This window comes from Corvus kubaryi, unplaced genomic scaffold (assembly GCF_017639235.1).
Source record: "Corvus kubaryi isolate FWS band 111438036 unplaced genomic scaffold, C.kubaryi_AGA036_p1.0 37387, whole genome shotgun sequence".
NCBI lineage: Eukaryota > Metazoa > Chordata > Aves > Passeriformes > Corvidae > Corvus > Corvus kubaryi.
In genome coordinates, this window is record NW_024581129.1 from 6709279 (window position 1) to 6729597 (window position 20319).

Genomic DNA, 20319 nt, shown 5'->3' on the forward strand with positions numbered 1-20319 from the left:
TTCCCTTCCCTTCCCTTCCCTTCCCTTCCCTTCCCTTCCCTTCCTCCTTCCTTCTCCTTTCCCACTTCCTCTCCCCTTCCCCCTTTTCCTTTCCTTTTTCCTTGCCCAGCTCCAGGAAAGTTCTCACCTTCCCAACCCCTCCCTGCAAGCGGTGCCAGAGCAGCTTCTCCCAACTCCCGCTGCATCCTCAGGTTTCAGGGAACATCTGCTGGGATGGAGCTATTCCACAGGTGGAAAAAGGAGGGAATTAAATAAACACCAGGAGCTGGGAATAAATTAAACCTTGTTTAGGATGATGTCCCACAGGGAATGAATAAACATAGAGTGGCAAAAATCCACCAAGGCAGCAAACACAGTGTTCCTGTCGTGTTTTCCCAGTGGGATTTGCCAGAGGAAAAAAGGGATCCTAAAGCTGGGAAGTGCAAGGAGCAGGGCCTGCTGTTGGTGCTGGAGCCTAAAGGATTGGGATGGTTTGATCCCTTAATTCCTGGGAAATCCCAGCTAATGTAGGCAGCTTATGGAGCCTTCTTAGCTAGGGAGGGATTTCCTGGAACATCCAAAACATTTCCTGACACGAACAGGCTCTGGAAGAGAAGCTCCATGGCAGAAGCAAGGGATGATTCCCAAACTTTCCAGGGAGAAAAACAAAGAATTCCAATTAATTTCCAGCTTTCCTCTTTCCCACAACATTCCCGGCAGGAATTACCCTGCTCGTTAAGTGCAGTAATTAACCTGCAATTAAAGGGACACCCGGAATCTGCTCCTGGTCCAACACCAGCAGCAATTCCCTCAGGTGACCTTGGCCGAGCCCAAATCCCGGATATATCAGGGATAAAAACCCTCCCAGTGGGAATTTGCCAGGATGCAGCCTGGAAATCGGAGCTGGGAGATATAGGGCACTTCCCAGGGAAGTGAGAATCCCGGGATTTGGCGTTGGCAGCCAAAGAATTAAAAATCAATTGAAAATTGTCTCCTGGATTTGTCCTACCCAGGGATGCAGAAATTCCCATTCCTGTCCCTTTTCCAAGGAAGTGGAGGCCTGGCTCCCACCCCATGGCTCATCCTGGGGTTTGATCCACCGGGAAAAATGACCTTGAAATTCCATTTATGTCTGTGCCCGTTCATGGATGAAATGTTCCCAAATCAATCCCTACATTTCCCCCAAATAACTCCAGAGGGGATCAGGATGCTGGGAATTCCCGGGGAGTTGGGAGAGGATGGGGTTGTGTTTTCCGGGATAACAGGGGTCGCTCTCCGTGGTGCTGCAGAGGCTCCGAACGCACCAAAATTCCTTCTTTTGGCCTCATTCTCCCCCCAGCTCCCACGCCCAGCAGGAATTTATTCCGGCCAGAATTCCATGTTTTCCAATCCCCAGAATTCCGCAGGAAAAGCTGATCCTGAAACACAGAGTTTTATTCCCTCCCCATTCCCGCTAAACCGACGTTAAACCCCATCCAACTTTTCCACTTCTAAACAAGTCTGAAACTTCCAATTGCTTCCAGCGAGTCATTCCTGGATGGAATTGTTCCCTAAAAATCCTGGATTGTGCCTGAGGTTCCAACCATCAACACCGAACCCTTCTTGTTCCCACGAGGTTTGAATAAATCCATTCAAATCCTGACAGTTCCCAATATCCTTGGATTGTTCTCCCAGACAAAGCCAAACAAACTCGTGAAAAAAACCCTTTTTTTTTTTGAATTCCTTCTTTTCAGCGCCTCCGAAATGTGGTGGAATTCCCAGAAATCCATTTTCTACTGTGCCAGACTCTTTAATAAAATTAAGGAAAGGGTCTGGAAGGGAAAGGGGCTCCCAGAATTCCACGGATGCAAAGGACTCCTGCATTCCTGCTTTTCTCCTCGGGAATTGCGAGTGCTGATTTTTGGGGATATTTTCAGTTTGCAGAGGGAATCTCTGAGAAATGCTGGAAAGATAACAACGGCCGGCTCTTCTCAAAATCCCTCAGGATGTCATTTCTGGAACTAAAAAAACCCCAAATGAACCAAAACCACTTGTGGGTTTATCTGTAAGGACCCAAACCACTTGGAATTGGAATGATGGGAATATCAGCCTCCTCCTAATGACCCCCTCTGGAATGCACTCGGGAAAGATCTGCTGGAAGGAATCAATCCAGGAGCAAAACCCTCTCCTGCTTCTTCCCAGAGCCCAATCAGGGAGATTTTTAATGTTTTGGGAACTCTCACAGGACTCTGCTTCCCCCATTCCTGGGAGCAGCCGATTTCCAGGAGCCATCCTTGAAATCCCTCTTGGAAAAGCGGGAAATCAATAAAGATGGAATTCTCCAACCAAATCCACCCCTGAGTACTAAAAATAACATTTTGATGCTTCCTTTTTACCCCACAAAGGGATTTTTACCGCACATTTTGGGATTGGGGCGAGATTTAATTACGGACACATAAAAAGAGACCAAGGCTCAGCCCAGCCTCTGGAATCTTGTGGAATTTGCTCTGTTCCACTGGCAAATCCCAGAGTTTCCCCTCACATGAAGGAGTTTGGGAAGAAATTTTAAGGAAAAAAAGAGTTGGGTTTTTGGGGGATGGATTTGCTTCAGCTGTGGCAGCAAAATCCGGGAATTTCCTCCTCCAAAATGGAAATGAAAGCTGGGAAAATCCACCAAAATCCTGTGGGATTTTGAGGACATCAATCCATTTTCCCTGGGCTTTGTTTCCCATCATCAGAGAAAAGAAAGCTTGGCCAAATCCCAGGAATCCCATGGAAATAATCCCATGGAAATCACCCTGCAGCGGCTGCAGGATGGTCAAGTTGGGAAAAACCATGGAAGCTTCTGGAATATTCCTGACTTAAATTCCTCAAAATAAAGCAAAATTAGGACTGGCTTGGTGTAAAACCTGGGAAAAGAGGCAGGAATTCTGCTCATTCTTCCAGCAAATGGTTGATCCCGAAGCTGCGGCTCCAAGATTCTCTTGGCTCTGGAGAAAGCAGGGATCAGCAAGGAGTGGGGGGTGAGGAAAACTCCGGCAATAAATCCTTTGCCACCTGCTGGAATAATCTGCTCAAGCTTGCAAACACCGAGGTATTTAAGGAAAACACCAGAAATTCCCGCCCTGCCTGCGTGGGAATCCTTGGGAAAGCTGGCAGCTCCTTGCTGCCATTTGTGGGGTGGGAATGAAAAAATCCGTTTAAAACGGCACCGGAATAAAATTCCCAACCTGTGATTCCTCCAGAAGGTGCTGGGGTGGGAAGAAGGACAGAGGAGAATTCCTGATAGAAATGATGGATCTTTGGTCTGGTGCGGGAGGCTCCGGCCACAAATGAATCCTGTTGGACAATGAGTCCGAATTCCCAGAGGAATTTTGGTCTGTTCCAGGGAAAAGCTCCTTTGCTTCTCCAGAGCAGCAGCCAGGGGGGATTTGAACTGATAGGAGCTGGAGGGAAAGTGAAAAAAAACTGATAAGGGTGAGAGATAAGAGAAATCCTTTTCTAGAGGCTCATCCATTCCAAAGTGGATTTAGTTCCTGTTTAAGGCTCGGCTTTGAGCACTCGTTTAAGGCTTGACCTTGAGCTTAACTGATATGAGGCTGGAGGAACAGGAAAATAAATCTGACAAGGGTTGCAGACAAAAGAAATCCTTCTCTAGAACTTCATCCATCCTAAAGTGGAATTAATTCTTGTTTAAGGCTTGGCTTTGAGCACTTGTTTAAAGCTTGAGTTTAACTGATATGAGGCTGGAGGAAAAGTGAAATAAATCTGACAAGGGTTGCAGACAAGAGAAATCCTTCTCTAGAGCTTCAGCCATTCTAAAGGGGAATTAATTCTTGCTTCAGGCTCAACTTTTGAGCCTTCATTTAAGGCTTGAGTTTAACTGATATGAGGCTAATACAAGTCTTGTTTTAGGCTCGACTTTTGAGCCCTCGTTTAAGGCTTGAGTTTAACTGATATGAGGCTGGAGGAAAAGGAAAATAAATCTGATAAGGGTTTATTCTCTAGAGCTTCATCCGTCCTAAAGGGGAAATAATTCTTGGTTTAGGCTCGACTTTTGAGCCTTCATTTAAGGCTTGAGTTTAACTGATAGGAGGCTGATACGAGTCTTGTTTAGGGACTGGAGTAGTTACATCAAGCTCCCTTTTAACCTCAGACCAGGTGAGGAACTGAGGAGCAGAAGATGCTTGGGTTGCTCCCAGTTTTGGAGACGTTGCTCCAAGAACGGATCGGATGCAAAGGATTCGGCGCAGAATTTTCACATCCACCAGAGGAATAAGGCTGGAATTCCAAAGGAACTCCGAGGAATTCCAAACCCAATGGAATCAGTGTTGAAAGGCAGGAAAATCTGCAGAATTTGGCCAGGCTGGGAATCAGCTCCTCGGTGCTTCAGAATCTCCCCGACGGGGGAAGGAGCAGCTTTATTTTACAAAATGGGAGTTGGAGGCTCTGGAAAAGCGGGAAGCAGTTCCTGGTTAAACAGAGGGTTGGGCTGGAGATTTGTCCAGCCCTCATTCCCACAAAACTCCCTAAAGTGCGGGATGGCCTCGGGAAGGTTCCCATCCCAGCCAGCCGTGGCATTTCCAGTCAACCTGAGACTCAATCCCAGCTCCTGAGGGACTCAGTCCTGGCCTTTTTCCTTTTCCTGGAAGTCCCGCCGTGTTTTCCTTGAAGGATTTTAAACGTTGGGTTTTAACTCGACCAGCCTGAGAAAAAGGAGATGAACGGGATAAGAGCTCTGGGAAAATCATGGATCAGAGTGGAAACCATCACTGGGAATTTCCAAATCCAGCTGAGATTTGGGCTCCGGTGGAGCCCTGAGTTACTCCTGTTGCCATAGAAATAAATGGATCTGTTTGCTGCTGCTCGCTGTTCAGAAATATCCACAGATATCCATCACCACCTCCAGCCATGGCGTTTGGTTCCCAGTTTTTCCTTCTCCCAGGAATTCCAGGTGCAGCAGGAAGTTTTAGTTTTGTTTTCCTTTCATTTTTTTAGCGCTGGGCTGGTGTTGAGCTCAAGCGCTTTGGGGGCTCGCCGAACACAAGCTCAGCTTGGAACTGGGGGCCAGCAGCTGCTCTCCGTGACATTCCCAGTTTGCAGCCGAAGCTTTTCCTTGTGCCTGCGGAACGTGCCGAGAAAATCGGGAAAATCGGGAATTGCAGCAAGGCTGAGGCAGTTTCGCCTCCCTTTGTTCTGCTCCTTAGGGAGGGAGGAAATCAACGCCTGTCAAAGCCTCTCCAAGGGGCGGGAATTCCAGACCCGTCTGGTGTCAAACTGGGGAATTGCTGGCGGCAAGGGAGCGGAGAGATATTCCCGGTTGGATGGACACTGCCCGGGATTGCTCCCGCTGCGGAGTGCAGGCTGCGCTGAGCTTGGAAGTTTTCTTGGAGGAGGAAGCCAAAAGGTTGGATTGGCCACCTGGAGGGAACCGAGGCTTGGCTGGGAAAGGGAATTGGTTTTCTTTCCTTGACTTCCCACTCAGCTGTTCCCAACAGAGCAAAAACCAGGATGAGCAGACGGATGGAGCAGTAGGGAAAGGCTGGGAGAGCTGGGAATGTTGAGCCTGGAGAGGAGAAGCTTCAGGGGGACCTCACTCAGTCTCTCTGTTGCTCTGAGGTTTAAAGGGATCTCGATTGTCCCATTCCCGTCCTTAATCAGAGCCAATCCAACCCTAAAGCTTCAATTCCAGCATTTCCAGCCAATTCCAGCCGGGCTTGGATCCAAATCTCTCCCAGAGATGGTTCCACACCCCTGATTCCTCCTCACCAGCTCCTTAATGCCCATCTCCCCTGGGAAAAGCTGCTGCCATGAGTTCCCCAGGAGTGCTTCCTTCTAAAAATACGGATCCCAGCTCATCCCTGCTGCCTCAGCTGCGTTTTGCCGAGGCAGATTCCCAAAGGCAGGAGGAGCTTCCCGAGCTCGTGTCCCCGCAGCTCCCCCGTGTCACACGCACACACGCAGGGAGTTAAACTGGGTTCGTGCCAGGACGCGTGGCGGCTTTTCCCCATCCGTCAGCATTCCCGGGGGAAAAAAATCCCATCCAGGGATCATGCTGGGACATGGAATTGCTGTGTGTGGCAGAATAAGGAGGCTCCTAACCGAATTAGGGGATTTGGAAGGGGTTTGCGCATGGATCGCGGAATCCTGGGATGGGGCAGGCCGGAAGGGAGCACAGGGGGTTCCATCTGCTCCAGCGGGGTCATCCCAGAGTGGGATTACATCCTGGAATTGTGGGATATCCCCAAGGAGGGAGACTCCACCCCCTCCGTGGGTTCTGTTCAGGGCTGGGCACTGCCCAGGGAAGTTCTTCCCCCTGTTCAGGGGGAACTCCCTGGGATCCCATTGTCCTTCTTGGCCACAAGGACGCACACAAAGAGCAGAACCAAACAAAATCCTTCATTTCGAGGCTTTTATCTCCATCCCAGCTCTCCTTCCTGTCTGCAACGTCAACATAAAAAATGTCCCAAGCGCACGGATGATAAAATATTCCATCCAGCGAAGGGAGAGACACAGAAAAATGAGAAATAAAGGAACTGTCCCACCCCTGTTGTGTGCTGTCCCCACAGACGTCCCCCTGTGCCACCGAGGGTCTCGGTGCCACCCCCGGGTGCCAGGAGCATTTCCCCTCCCGTGTTTATCCCGAGGTCTCTGGAGCTGCTCTTTGCTCTCTGCCCGGAGGCGTCGGGCACTGAGAGCAGGATAACAGGGAATGCTCTCCAAGGCTTTGTGCAGGATAACAGGGAATGCTCTCCAAGGCTTTGTGTTCCCTCCGTTCAGCCCCGACACGGCGCTGTTGACTCGAGCGCGTAGAGAATTAAAGCAGCCTTCAGAGCTGCTGAAAATCCCGCCTCTCTCCCAGCACAGATCCCGATAAAACTCCTGGTTTTCCAGAGCGTTTGTTTACAGGAAAAGCGCTGTTTTCTTCGGGACAACTTAGGCACCGCCATGGTTATCCAGCAATTTTTTCCTAGCACAAGACGCTAATAAATCCCCCCAAAAAATAAGGGTAATTCCTTAAATGAGCCCCACTTGGCTTCAAGTTGCCATTCCCAGCGGGACCATTGCTCGGGAATAAATTGTGGGCATCTTCTGGGCGTGTTGGCAGAGCAGGTGATCCGAACCTCCTCTCCTGTGCTGTTTATCATGCCCAACTCTATTTTTATCGGCTGACTCTACCCATTGTCATGGCGAGAGCAGGCTGGAGTCTCGCTCGCGTTTAGCAACCCATGCCCATAAATACATCAGCAGATTGAATTCCAGGCTGACATGCCAGCAGCAGCTCTGCCTCGCTGGTTTTTTTCCGCCCTGCGTTCACACGTCTGACTCAAATTGAAAAGCCTCGACAGAGGATTAAGATCATATTCACTATTACCAGCGCCACGCTCTGTGCATGCTGATGAGGAGGGGCTGCCGCGGGGAGCCCTGAACTGCTCTGAGCCCCCCGCTCTGCCCAGAAATGGGGGAGAAAAGCACTTCGGGTGGCGCTGGGATTGATGTTTGAATATGTCACAGCACAGGGAGGGTGCGAGGAGGAGGGGGCAGAACTCTGCCTCGCTTTTATCCCACTTGTTGCATTGCAAAATACTCAGAATCCCAAATATTTCAGCCCCTTCCCACCCAGCAGCATCCCAGGGAGTTCGGGAGGGAATGAATCCGAGTTCTCCTCGCAGCCGGGATTTTCAGCCCTGCATCCTTCCACCAGGGAGCGATTTTAGGGCCTGACTCGGAGCTAGCTGGAGGAAAACCTCTCCACACGGGATCCCGTTCTCCAGGGAGAGGCGGGATGCGACCTTGGCACTCGGGCTCCCCTTCTGCTCGGGGACAGGGGCGTGAAATTCAAGCCCCGGAGGTGTGAGAGACCTCCCGCTGCCCCCGAAGGAGCCCGCGGGCTCGGGTGCGGCGTTTGGGGGGTCGGGAGGGTCCGCGGGAGGCTTTGAAAGGACTTCACGGGGCTGGACCGGAGCTGGAGCAGGGGGGAAATGTGGCTCTTCCCCCTCCGGCCCCTCCCGGGAGCGGAGCGCGGACCCCGCTCCTGGCGGGGCTCAACCCCCGGGCCGGGCAGCGCTGCGGGAGCGGCACAGCCGGGTAAGGGCAGCCCGGAGCCGGGGAGCGGGGAATGGGATGGGGGAACAGGGATGGGAAGGGGACAGAGGCATGGGGAGACGGGCAGCGACGTGGGGAGCGGGACACAGGGATAGGGAGTGGGGTATAGGGCTGGGGAGGGGGACACAGGCATGGGAAGGGGGAACAGGGATCGGGAGTGGGGCAGAGGCATGAGGAGAGGGGCAGAGACGTGGGAAGAGGGCAGAGACGTGGGGAGGGGGGCACAGGGATGGGAAAGGCGGAACAGAGGACGCGGGGAGGGGGTACAGCCACGGGGAGGCGGGCAGAGCCTCCCTGCGCAGCGCTCCCGCTGCCCGCAGCGGCGGCTCCAGGGCTCCAGCCCGAGTTCCCGAGCAGGGGGCGGCCCCAGGGCTGCGGCACCCCCGGCCCCTCCGAGCCCGGTCCCTCCTCCCGGGGGAGCGGCCGCGGCCCCCGCCCGCAGCCCGAGGGACGCGGCCAGCGCGGGGTGCGCTCCCGGGGAGGCTCCTGCTCCAGCGGGAGAGCAGCCCTGGAGCCGCAGGTAACCATGGCCGGGAGCCGGGAACTGCGAGCCGGGATGCGGGAACTGGAGGAGGATGGGGACGGGGCAGGCGGTTGGGGGCTCGCTGGGGTGAAGGGGGCAGCGGAGTCATCGGTCCCGCTTGTGGACACCCCGAATTTGCCCTTCTGAGGGAGGTTTCGGTGCTGGGAAAAGGAGTGACGCCGTCCCGGTGTGGGGGTGGCGAGGGGGGACCCTCTGGGCAGTGAGGTGACCCCTCCTGGCTAGAGGGATGGCGAGGAGGGACGGTCTGGGCAGTAAAGTGACCAATCCTGGTGTGGGAGTGCCCGGGAGGGTCCCTCTGGGCAGCGGGGTGACCCCTCCTGGCTGGGGGGTGCCCGGGAGGGACCCCCGGCCGGGGGGACGATGCTGCGTTTGAGGCAGGAGCAGCCTGAGCGCGGCTACGGAGCTCGAAAGGGACGCGAGAGGCACCGGCGGGACGGACCTGCGGGCACAGCCCGGGGGCCGCTGCCACCCTGGGGATGTGACAGAGCCCTGGATGTGCCCAGCCGGGTGGGAAAGGGCACAGGGAGCCCGGAGGGATCAGAGCTCCGCGCTGGATGCCCCTCTGGGATAACACACGGCAGGGAATGCAGGGATGGGATGTGCTCCAGGGGCGTCAGCGAGCAGAGGATGCCGAGGTCAAGGTGACATCCTGGGGGTCAGGGTGGATCTGGGCTGGGCTGGGAGCAGCTCTGGCAGCTTCCTGCAGCTCCCAGCGCCGGGCACAGCCTGTTCCCTGTTCCCAGGGCCCAGAGCTTGGCGTGGAAGAGCGGGGAAAGAACGACCTGGCTCGGGTGGTTTGGGCTCAACGAGAGACTTTTTGTGGTTCTGGCGAGGAGGAGACCTCCGGGTTAAACTCCACAGCCGCTTCCAGGGTGCTGGGACCAGCCTGGGAGCGCTGTGTGGGAAATCGCAGCTCCTGGGGACGCTGTCACCAGGGCTTCGTGGCTGCAGTGGAGCTGCTCTACTGGAGAGGGATGGATCCAAGCCGGAGAGCCCAAACCTTGGAATTTTCCCCTCGAGGCTCCTCTTCTGGAGCTGGTGCACTTCTTGGAGCGAGAGGAGCTGTTCCTGAGCTCCTTCCCAATGTGGGGCTCTCCCTGAGCCGGAGGGAGCCGGGAGTGTTCCCGCTCTCCCTCAGCCTGGGAGCAGCCACAGCCGGAATTAGCGCTCCTCCTCTGCTCTGGCACATCCCTGAAATCACGGGATGTCCCTGGATTGCACAGGGGAAGGTCGGGAAAGAAACCTTCGGGGAAAACCCGCTGGGTTTGGGGATGTGCTGGGGCTGGAGCGGGATTTGGGAGCTCCAGCCCAGCCCCGCTGCCCGGTGGGAGCGCAGAGATGGAGCTCCACAGCTTCCTCTGCCTGGAGCTGCTTAAATCCGGGAGCAAACCCATCTTAAATCCGGGAGCAAACCCAGTTTAAATCCGGGACCAAACCCACCTTAAATCTGGGAGCAAACCCAGTTTAAATCTGGGAGCAAACCCAGCTCAAATCCGGGAGCAAAACCAGCTTAAATCCGGGACCAAACCCACCTTAAATCTGGGAGCAAATCCAGTTTAAACCTGGGACCAAACCCCGCAGCGTTTGCTTTGCACGAGTGTTTGTGTGGCAGGAGCAGCTCAGCCCGAGTGAGTAATCCCTGAGCACAACAGAGCCTGAAATGTGTTTGGAGAGGAAAAAAAAGGATTCAGCAGATATTTGGCCAAAGAAAATACGATTTCTCAAGATTTTTTTAGGGGTAAAAGCGGGAAGAAGTTGTTGAACTTGGAATTCAGGTGATCAGCACTCAGTCCCAATTCAGGGAGTCGGAACAGAGGAACAATTTAATGTGACAAAGTTTTGTTTTCAGCAAAGAAAAATCCATAATTGGGATTTTCGGGGTGCCAAACGCCCCCTGAGAAGCAGCAAAGGCAGACTTGAACAAGGAGAAAGCTCCTTTTGGGGAGAATCTGAGCTGATTCCTTCGGTTTTTCTAACTCCAGGTGGTGGGATAGGGTTGGGAATGGGAAAACCGAGGTGTCCGTGTTGTGTGGGAGCTGCTGGAGTGGTAAAGAACATTTTGTAGCTCAGGAGTTGCAGCAGCTCTCAGGGTGATGCTGCATTTCCCTGCTGCTCCCACCGAGCTTTCCCTGGATTTTTATGTTATTCCAGAGCTGCTCGGCCAGGTCTCCCCAACTTCCACACCATCACTCTCCCTCCTCTCCCTCTGCTGCCTGCTCCAGCCACACAAATCCAAGGTATGAGGCCCCACGGGCCCTCTGGGAAGCAGCAGCTGATGGACACTCGGCTCCAAAAGGGAAAATTTACTAAAAACCCAGGAATTTATTGCAGGCAAATCCACGGGATGGGAAAACCCCACGAAGTTCTACCGTGGGGACACAATTCCTGGAGAGTTCTCCCGCTGCTTTTCCTCCCGAGACTGTTTGAAAAGCCTGGGGTGTGTTATCCCTAATTATCCTGCGCCGGGAAGCAGCGATCTGCCATCCTGGTGCTGTAATTCCAGTCCCAGCAATTATCGTGGATGCTGCAGGAGAGAGAGATGACGATTCCAGAGGCAAACAGGCAGCGGGATCCAACCTGGCCTCAGGAAATCAGGTTTCCTCCGGCAATTCCTGCCCCGCTCTCACGCAATCCTCTCCCTGGAATTATTTGTCCTTTCCTGCCGCGACCAGAGGCAGGAAAAATTTCAGCCTTGATCTGTCTGGGCATTTTTAATTTCAAATTAAAGGTTTTAATTCCAATTTTAAACGTTTGTTTTTCCTCAGGTTGGGATGATTTTTCAGTTCCTGTTAATCGCTGGGTTTTTTTCCCTCAGGTTTATTTAGGACTTCTCACAAATGTTAAATTCTGACACCATAACACCTCCGCTATTTATTCCCGAATTTTTTTGGGGGAGGCAGGCACAGAGTTACGTTCAGCTGCTGTGCATGCTGATTTTTTCCAGGATGCTGCTCTGTTAAAACTTGGAATTCTGTCAGGGATTATTCCAGCTTCAAGCAGAAAGCCCAGAATTTATGGACAATCCCAGGGCGGGGGCTCGGAGATCAAAGGGGGAAAAAAGCTGGATGAGAGGAAAATCCCCTGGAGGTGCGTCCTTGATTAATCCCTTAGTTAAGAACACCAAACAAAGGTCTGAGGGATCAATCAGCGCGTCTTAATTACCTTTAATTATTACCTTTAATCACCCTTATTGGAGGTTCGGGGTCGTTCGCTGCTGTGGTGACAAAAGGAGCTGAGGCCAAATCGAGCTGGTGAGGGACGAATTGTCACCTGGATAGGGGGAAAAATTCCCTGTGCTCGTCCAAGGCAGCCAGGAAAACATGGATTTGCAGCTGGTCAGGGGTTTTTTGTTGTTTCCTGGACAAATCCCAGAATCCTGGTGGCTGCAGGGCAAAGGCTGAGGGAAGAAAACATGGAATGGGGATCTGGGCTCGGTTTGCAGATCTGGGGGACTTTAGGGCATCGAATCCTGGGAATGGGGAATGTTGAGATGGTGTAAATTCTTTCCTGGTGCTGAAACCGGCAGGGAAGAGACAGAAGGTTTTGCATCAGAGTCACAGGAAATGGATTTCCCCTCAGGAAATGCACTGGGACATCCCTGGAATTGTCCACATCCAGGTTGGATGGGGTTTGGAGCACCCTGGGACCGGGGAAGGTGTCCCTGCCCATGGATCAGCTTTGAGGTCCCTTCCAACCCAAACCATTCTGGGATTCCGGAATTCCCTTCTCAATCTGCTCAGTATGACAGGGAATATTGTACAGTTCATCCCATGGGACAAAAATCCTGAGGGGAAAGGTGAATATTCCCACAAACCCAAGGGAAGAGCCCCAAAATCTGAGGGGACAAAGTGTCCCTGACTCCAGGGAAAGTCTGGCACAGCTGCTGAAGGAGCCTGGAAGTTCCTCTCCATGGAAAACACACCCAAGTCCTTCATGAAAAACCTCTGGAATGCCAATGGATGGCTGGGAGAGCCCGAGGCCCTTTGGAAACAGGGATTTGGGGCTGGCGGATTTCTCCAGGGGGAGAAGAAATTGAAAGTATCCAAAGAAAAGAGCTGCTCTTCCCAAGGCCGGAACTCCGAAGGCGGTGGAAGGAACAGGACTGAAGTCATTGTGTAATTCCCACAGCACCTGAATCCAAGGAAATGTGGGAAAAGGCACCTTGGCAAAGGTGTCCTTTCCCACTTTCAAGAGGATGAGCCACACATGACTGCCCCTCCTGACCTTCCCTGCTGAGTTCCAGCCCTGCTCCTTTCCATGTGCTCCAATTTTTTGCAGGCTCAGAGGGAAAATTGGGTTTTTGGGCCCAGCCTGGATGTGCCGAGTTTGTCCAGGCTGCTCGTGGGGAGAAGAACATTCCCAATCCCAGCAGCATCCCGGATACCAGTTCATAAACACTGACTGCCCCATCCCATGTATTTTTCCTTCCTGTTCTTCCCTCCAATGATCCCAGCTGGGGCACAGCAGGAAAATGGGAACTTCCAGAGCCCTCCCAGCCGGGAATGAGGCGCTGCTTTGCCTTCTCCCAGATTTCTCCCATAAATAACCTGAGGATTTTCAAATGAGTGGCAGAGCAGGATTTAAAATTCCAATTCTTATCCAGAACTGGAGTTTTCCTTTGGTATTTTATCCAAGCACTGACCCACTCCTGTGTAATTTAAAAGGAGCATGGTCTTGGCTGAGCAGAGGGATTTTGGGATTTGCAAGGATGCTTCCTTAGCTGCAACACCTCAACCCCAAATAAAACAACAGCGTTTTCAGCTCCTCCTGCCCCATCCTCATCCCCATCTCCCAGTATCTGCTGGAGCTCCGGCAGCTCCCTCTGCTCTCCCTGCCATCCCTGCATTCCCGATTTCCCATCTCTGCCCAGCCACGTGAGACACCTACTCCCCATCTGCACATTCCCACGGCACATTTGTGATTCCTCCCGGGAGCTGCCGGGACTCCTCCTCTCCCCCAGGTTTTCTCACCCCAGGAGAAAGCCCAGCCACCAACGAAGGTGGCTTTGGATTGCTGCTGGAGACAAGGAGTTTTTCCAGCACCGTGGGCTGGCTGTTTGTGATTCCACATCCAAACCCCCGGATTATTACGGGAATCTGATCGTCAGGTGATGGGAGTGAAAATTCCTGAGCATTTCTTCCACCTTCACTGGGGTTTGTTGTGGGACTTGATGGAGACCTTGCTGCTTGAAATCTCCCCTTTTTCAGAGGTGATGTTTCCAAGTTCCTCCAGGAAAATGCTCGATAAACACCTCCTTTGAACCACACTCCGACAAAAATATGGAAAAAGATTCCTGGGAATCAAGCACGCCACAGGAAAGGGGTGTTGCAAATTCTCCACCTCTTTCAGAATGGTTGTTCGAATTTATTCCAGCTCCAGATCTGTTCAGGTCTCTGGGAGCTGCCCACTGCAGCTTGGATTTCCTGCAGGAAAAACGGATTTTTGGGATAAAAAACAGTTCGGGGTGAGAGGAGAAGATGCAGGAACACAAAAAATAGTCTTGAGAGATACAAAAAAAAGGAGTTTATTCCTTCCCATGTCTGTGCAAACATCCTGACCCCTGGGGGAGTGTCTTCACCCATGCTCCTTTCCATCTTGGAATTTTTTCCAAGGGTTTTCCATTGTTCTGGAGGGTTTTATTTCCTCACCTATTCACTGATGTTCCCTGAGGTTCTCCATTGGTTGTGCCAGGCAGCCTAAAAAGTGGGATTTAAATCCAGGTCTGCCACTCATTTTAACATCCTGAGTTGTGTCAAATCTCGGAATATTCATGGGGAAATTCCAGGAGAAGCCAAAGCAGTGCCTCATTCCCGGCCAGGAGGGGTTTGGAAGATCCCATTTTCCTGCTGTGCCCCAGCTGGGATCATTGAAGGAAAGAGCAGGAAGGAAAAGTGGGTTTATGGAAAAGGGAGACCTGGGAATCAGCACAGTGGACATTCCTGGAAAAACCAGGAATTGTCTTTGACTCTGATTCCAAAAGCACCTGGAGTTTGGATGGAGCGAGGTGGGATTGAGTCACCCCGGAGTCCCCCAGGTCCCCATGACCAAGCGACAGCAGAGCTGCCCCAAACTGGGATTTAAAGAGCTCAGTACTGAGGGAAGGCACTGCTCTGATCCGGGTGTGCTACTCAGAGTCCTCCAAAATGATATTCCAACAATTTCTGTACCGGATTTTAGATGGAAAATCAGGGGCCTTCTGGATTTCGTGGAATCCCAGAATGGTTTGGGTTGGAAGGGACCTTAAAGCCCATTCCATTCCAACCCCAACACCTTTCCCTATCCCAGGTTGCTCCAAGCCCTGTCCAGCCTGGCCTTGGGCATTCCCAGGGATGGGGCAGCCACAGCTGCTCTGGGAATTCCAGTTCAGAGCCTCTCCAACCTCAGGGGAAAAATCCTTCACAGTTACAGCCAGCCCTGGATCCTGTCACGATGAAACAGAGCCCGGGATGTGCTGGGATGATCACTGGGATTCTCCCATTGTGCAATTCCTTTGCTTGGGAATTGATCCCATCCCTCTCCCTGGCTGAATAATTCCAACCCAAATGCTGAACAGAAGAGAAAATGGAAGTGATTGTAAAAATCCGCTTTGAATTCCATCTTCCTTTCTCTCTTTTCCTTCCTTTTTCAATTTTCCTTCTAGGAACAAGATGCCCGTGAAGTTTAATCTCTCCTAAGAGGAAAACCACCGAGAAAAAATTATGGATCCTTTGTACTTCTCCAGCACGTTTAGCATGGAAGCTGCTGCCGGCGAGGTGAACTCCTCCCTGCTGCCCAACGTGACGGAGAACGGGACAACCCCGGAGCAGCCCCCGTTCCAATATATCCACAAGGTGCTCATTCCCATCTGTTACCTGCTGGTGTGCGCCGTGGGGCTGAGCGGGAACGCCCTGGTCATCTACGTGGTGCTGCGCCACGCCAAGATGAAAACGGTCACCAACATCTACATCCTGAACCTGGCCGTGGCCGACGTGCTCTTCATGCTGGGCCTGCCCTTCCTGGCCACCCAAAACGCCATCTCCTACTGGCCCTTCGGCTCCTTCCTCTGCCGCCTGGTGATGACCGTGGACGGCATCAACCAGTTCACCAGCATCTTCTGCCTGACGGTGATGAGCATGGATCGCTACCTGGCCGTGGTGCACCCCATCAAGTCCACCAAGTGGAGACGTCCCAGGGTGGCCAAGCTCATCAGTGCCACCGTCTGGACCTTCTCCTTCTTGGTGGTTCTCCCAGTGATCATCTTCTCGGACGTGCAGGAGGACTTCCAGACGTGCAACATGAACTGGCCGGAGCCGGTCAACGTCTGGTCGGCGGCGTTCATCATCTACACCTCGGTGCTGGGCTTCTTTGGCCCTTTGCTGGTCATCTGCCTGTGCTACCTGCTGATCGTGGTCAAGGTCAAGTCCTCGGGGATCCGCGTGGGCTCCACGCGGCGCCGCAGGTCGGAGCGGAAGGTCACCAGGATGGTGGTGATCATCGTGGTGGTCTTCGTGTTCTGCTGGCTCCCGTTCTACACCATGAACATCGTCAACCTGATCCTCATCCTGCCCGCTGACCCCGTCCTGGAGGGGCTCTACTTCTTCATGGTGGTGCTGTCCTATGCCAACAGCTGCGCCAACCCCATCCTCTACGGCTTCCTCTCCGACAACTTCAAGCAGAGTTTCCAGAAGGTTCTCTGCCTCCGGAAGGGCGACGGAGCAGAGGATGGCGACCCCGTGGAGCACAGGCAGGAGAACAGCAGCCGCCTGCAGGAGTCCATGCTGACCCAGAGGAACGCGGAGTTCAACGGGCACATGCAGACCAGCAAGGTCTGAGGGCACGGCCTGGCACTGCAGAGTCCTGCTGGAGGACTTGGGGACTTCAAGGAGAGCTCTATTTGTGGCAAAGGGAAAATGAGGAGCCCCACAAGCTCCAAGAAATGTACACAGAGGGCTCTTCCCTGCTTTTCCCAGCTGGAAGTGCCAAGCTCTTGTGGTGTCCTGCTGGATCAGATGTTTGTGACCACTTTGGGTCCTCTAGGGAACGATTTTCAGGCTTTGCACCCCTCTAGTGATGCAAACCAATGCTAAGCCAGCTCTAACTCCCTTGTTAAGCTGGGTTTAAGGCTGCTTTGCGCAGCTGGGATCAGCTCTGAGCAGCAAACAGCTCAGCCGGGATCTCTGGGATTCTTCAAGGGGATTTCTTAAAGGAAAATGAGATTTCTTCAGAGTTTCATGCAAAAACGGCCCGGCACTGCACTGGAAATGGGTTCTGATGTGCTGGGTGGTGCCTTGGCTGTGTTTCCCTGTCCTTAACCCATTGCAGGGAGCCAGAGCAGGCAGGAATCCTGCAAACACGGCCAGAAAGGATTGAAGGAAACAAGATTAGGAGAACATTTCGGAAAGGAATCGACGTGCCCATAACATTGCCACCTTCCCACCCCATAAACTGCGGTGTAACCCCGCTGGTACGATGTCCGTGGGGATGATTACGGGCTCCTGGGGAGGTCTGGTGCCCATTCCTGGGTTCTGAGTGTAAGTCTGGACTCAAAACTGTATTTCCAGAACTTAAACTCGGCTCAAGTCCCTCCTGACCGGTGCAGTTGCCAGGGCGGTGTTTGGGCCTCGATCCTGGAGGTTTTTTCCAACTTTAATGGTTCTGTCATTCCGTTTATTCCGCTGGATGTGCCACTCACATTCCCAAACCCAGGAACTCCCTGGATACACCGACACACGAGCACAGGATGTATCCTGGGTTGGACCACGCGTAATTTACTCCCAGGTTTCTCCCAGTAGCAGGCAGTGCCCGCCTGCTCTCCACCACATTCCAAATCCCAGCACAGCCAGATTTAAATGATTAATTAGTACAATATCCATTATTCCTGGAATTATCTGGCTCTTCCAGGCATAAATCAACCTCTGATCCGTTCCCGAATAATTGGGGCAGCCTTTTTGTCACCTCTGCCCTCTCCAGTTGATTTTCCAGAGTCTTTCCCATGGACAAAATTAGAAAATCTCATTTTAGCTCCCAGCTCCTTTTGGTAGTGGCTGGAAAAATTCATAGTCCCACACAGGGAGGTGCCCATGGTGCCCTGCAGAGCACAGGGATGCAGAATTCCAGCTGCTGGATTTGTCTGATCCTCTGGAGCAGCTGAGCTCTAAAGACAGGGAAAATTAATGGAAAACGGAAAATTAATGAGGAAGATTAGTGGAAAATTAATGGAAAATTAAAGAGGAAAGCTGGAGTTGGATTTGATGATCCCTGTGAGTCCCTTCCCACTCAGGATATTCCATGATTTTTCAGCCTGAGGTGTTTTGGATTCACAGGGACCTGCTGTTACTTCATCCCAAAAATCAAAGCCCCTTCCCAGAGGACCTCACACCTTTGGAAATTCAACAACACACAGTGACCAATAAACCCCAAACCCAGAGACAACCAAAAACTTCCTCAGGAAAAACACACCCCAAAAAATTGGAAAACACTCACAAAATCCGGTGAAAATTGGAATAAGTGAAGTATCAATGATTTCTGAGTAATCCCAAATTTGCCTTCCAGGGAAAAATTAAGATTCCTTTCAAACCTATCCAAGGGGGAGCTAAAGAGGAAAAACTCCCGAGTTTTTAGGCCACATTAGTTTGGGGCAGTGCCAGGAGACTCCACCAAGCCCTGCTAAATTGGGGATGCTCTGTTCCCCTTTCCAGGATTTTAGGACCTGCTGGAAAGAAAATCCAACCGATTTTATGGCAAGGTCCTTTAGAAACACGGAATTGTGCTGATGAGGGAGATTTTAGCTCAGTCCGGGAGAGATTTGTGCACAGAGAAATTTCTCTGTGCTTTTCCCAGTCAGGACTGGGATAATTAGTGTTGTGTGGAATTTCCATGGATCATCCAGCCTGGTTTTAGCCTGGTCCTACGGAGATTTTGCCTTCGCTTCCCTCTGTTCAACCATTCCGGACAAATTAAACATTGAATGAACCAAACTCTGTTTTATTAATATTTTCTGAGTCCTAAAAAGTCTTTTTTCCCCCAGTTTCTTCTACTGGGAACTCTGAGGTCATGGAAAGCCTCCTCAGCAGAGCTGTCCCCTGGGAGATGCAGAGGGATCAGCCCCCCAGGAATATCCCTGGAATCCTGGATTTACTCCCACCTCCAGACTGAACCAAGTGGAGCAAACCAGTGCTGATTCCAGGGTCAAATCCAATTTCCAGTCCATTTCCAGCCAATCCCACATTTTTTCCATCACCTGTTGGATGCTGTGCCCACGAGTGATGATCAGAAGGACTCGAGGGATGCTGGAAAGCAAAAATCCATCTCCTGATCCATCTTTCTCCCTTGATTTCCAAGGAAATTGCTCTTGCTGAAGCACTGGAAATGAACTCCTTGCAAGCAACAATGGCCCCAGGAAGCAGAAAAGCACCAAAATCTTGGAATTTCTGCCTAATTCTCCTCTTGACTCACAGCAGGACTTGGCTCCTGGTAATTTTCCATAAGAAAACCCTTTGGAATTGAGTGCAGCACATCCCCAGGAGACTGGGAAAAGCTTTCCCATGAAATGGATTTGTTTTCCAATTCCCAACAAATCCAACCTAATTTTATTTACTGGGCAAACAGCAGCAGCCACGCTCCAGGGGATGAAAAAATGGTGGATTTTAGATGGAATTCTGATGTGGCAAACACATTCCATTTAATGCAATGCATTCCCATCAAAACTGGGGAATTCCTGAGGAGGGGAGGACTCCAAACGGGCCTGGATTCTCTGGGATGAGGAGCTGGGCTTGGTTTGGGGACCTCCAGATCTGGGTGCAGTTCCTCATTTGAACTTTTCCGGTTGGTTTGGTGTAAGCTGGGCTCTGATTCCCTCAGTTTTCCACCTAAAATGATCCCTCCTGGGAGATGCAGAACGGGAAATGGCTGGAAAGCTCAAGGCTGGGGCAGGAACACCTTGGGAAGGAAAAGGATTTTAATAAAAGCATGGATTTATGGGAAGGAGTAAAACCCTGGCATTTCTCGGGCAGAGCAAAGAGCATTTGTCCCCTCCTTCCGTGGAATTTCATCAAATCCATGGAATTAACCAAGGGAAGTTTGCTCTGGAGGGAACAGACCCCAGAAAAGAGGTGGATAAACCTGGGCTTTGTTTCCCACACACCCCACACCGACCCCACCTCTCTTCCCTCACTACCCCTGGGTCAGGATTGGGATCCCAATTCCCAGAAACCAGATTTTCCAGCTAGCCCCTCCAACATTCCCATCGATAATGCTGCAATCCATCAGATTTAAGGAGCAAATTTAGGAAAACTCTCAATGCTTCAATTCCCAGGAAAATTCCCTTTCCAGGCAACAGCCCCCTGGGGAATTCGGTGCCACGGGAATGCTGCTTTGGAGGAGCTCTTTTCCCGGCCTAGGGAATTTTTTCCTGGGAGCAGCTCCTGCAGATCATCTCTCCCAGTGCCACACAGCCTTTGCTCCACAGGATTCCCTCCCCATCCCAAAAAATCCTTCCTCAGGCCCGAGCTGTGCCTTTGGAAGCTCCACTGGCTTTTCCCTGTATCCCAAACGCCGCTCCTGGGTTTTTCCTGGCAGCTTGGCAGTGGAATTCTGAGGAGCCAGCTGAGCTGACAGCATCCCTGCACACATTCCATCAAAACATGTCATCCTTCCACAAAGACTGACAAATTCCCGGGAAAATCTGTCCTCCCAGCCAGCCCTTCCCGGGAAGCTCCAGACAGCAGCGACAC

The 20319-nt window shown here is 52.2% G+C and overlaps 1 protein-coding gene across 2 annotated transcripts; it reads left to right on the forward strand.

Moving 5' to 3' along the window:
- The first annotated feature begins 7576 nt into the window (after window positions 1–7576).
- SSTR5 (somatostatin receptor 5) lies at window positions 7577–18564 on the forward strand. Of its 2 annotated transcripts, none has more exons than XM_042037538.1 (2): window positions 7577–8046; window positions 15249–18564. In XM_042037538.1, the coding sequence occupies exon 2, from the start codon at window positions 15307–15309 to the stop codon at window positions 16417–16419; it is 1113 nt and encodes a 370-aa protein (XP_041893472.1). In that variant the 5' UTR covers window positions 7577–8046; window positions 15249–15306; the 3' UTR covers window positions 16420–18564. The 2 variants fall into 2 exon arrangements, with proteins under 2 accessions (XP_041893472.1, XP_041893471.1); XM_042037537.1 differs by lacking the exon at window positions 7577–8046 and adding an exon at window positions 8362–8584.
- The last annotated feature ends 1755 nt before the right edge of the window (window positions 18565–20319 follow it).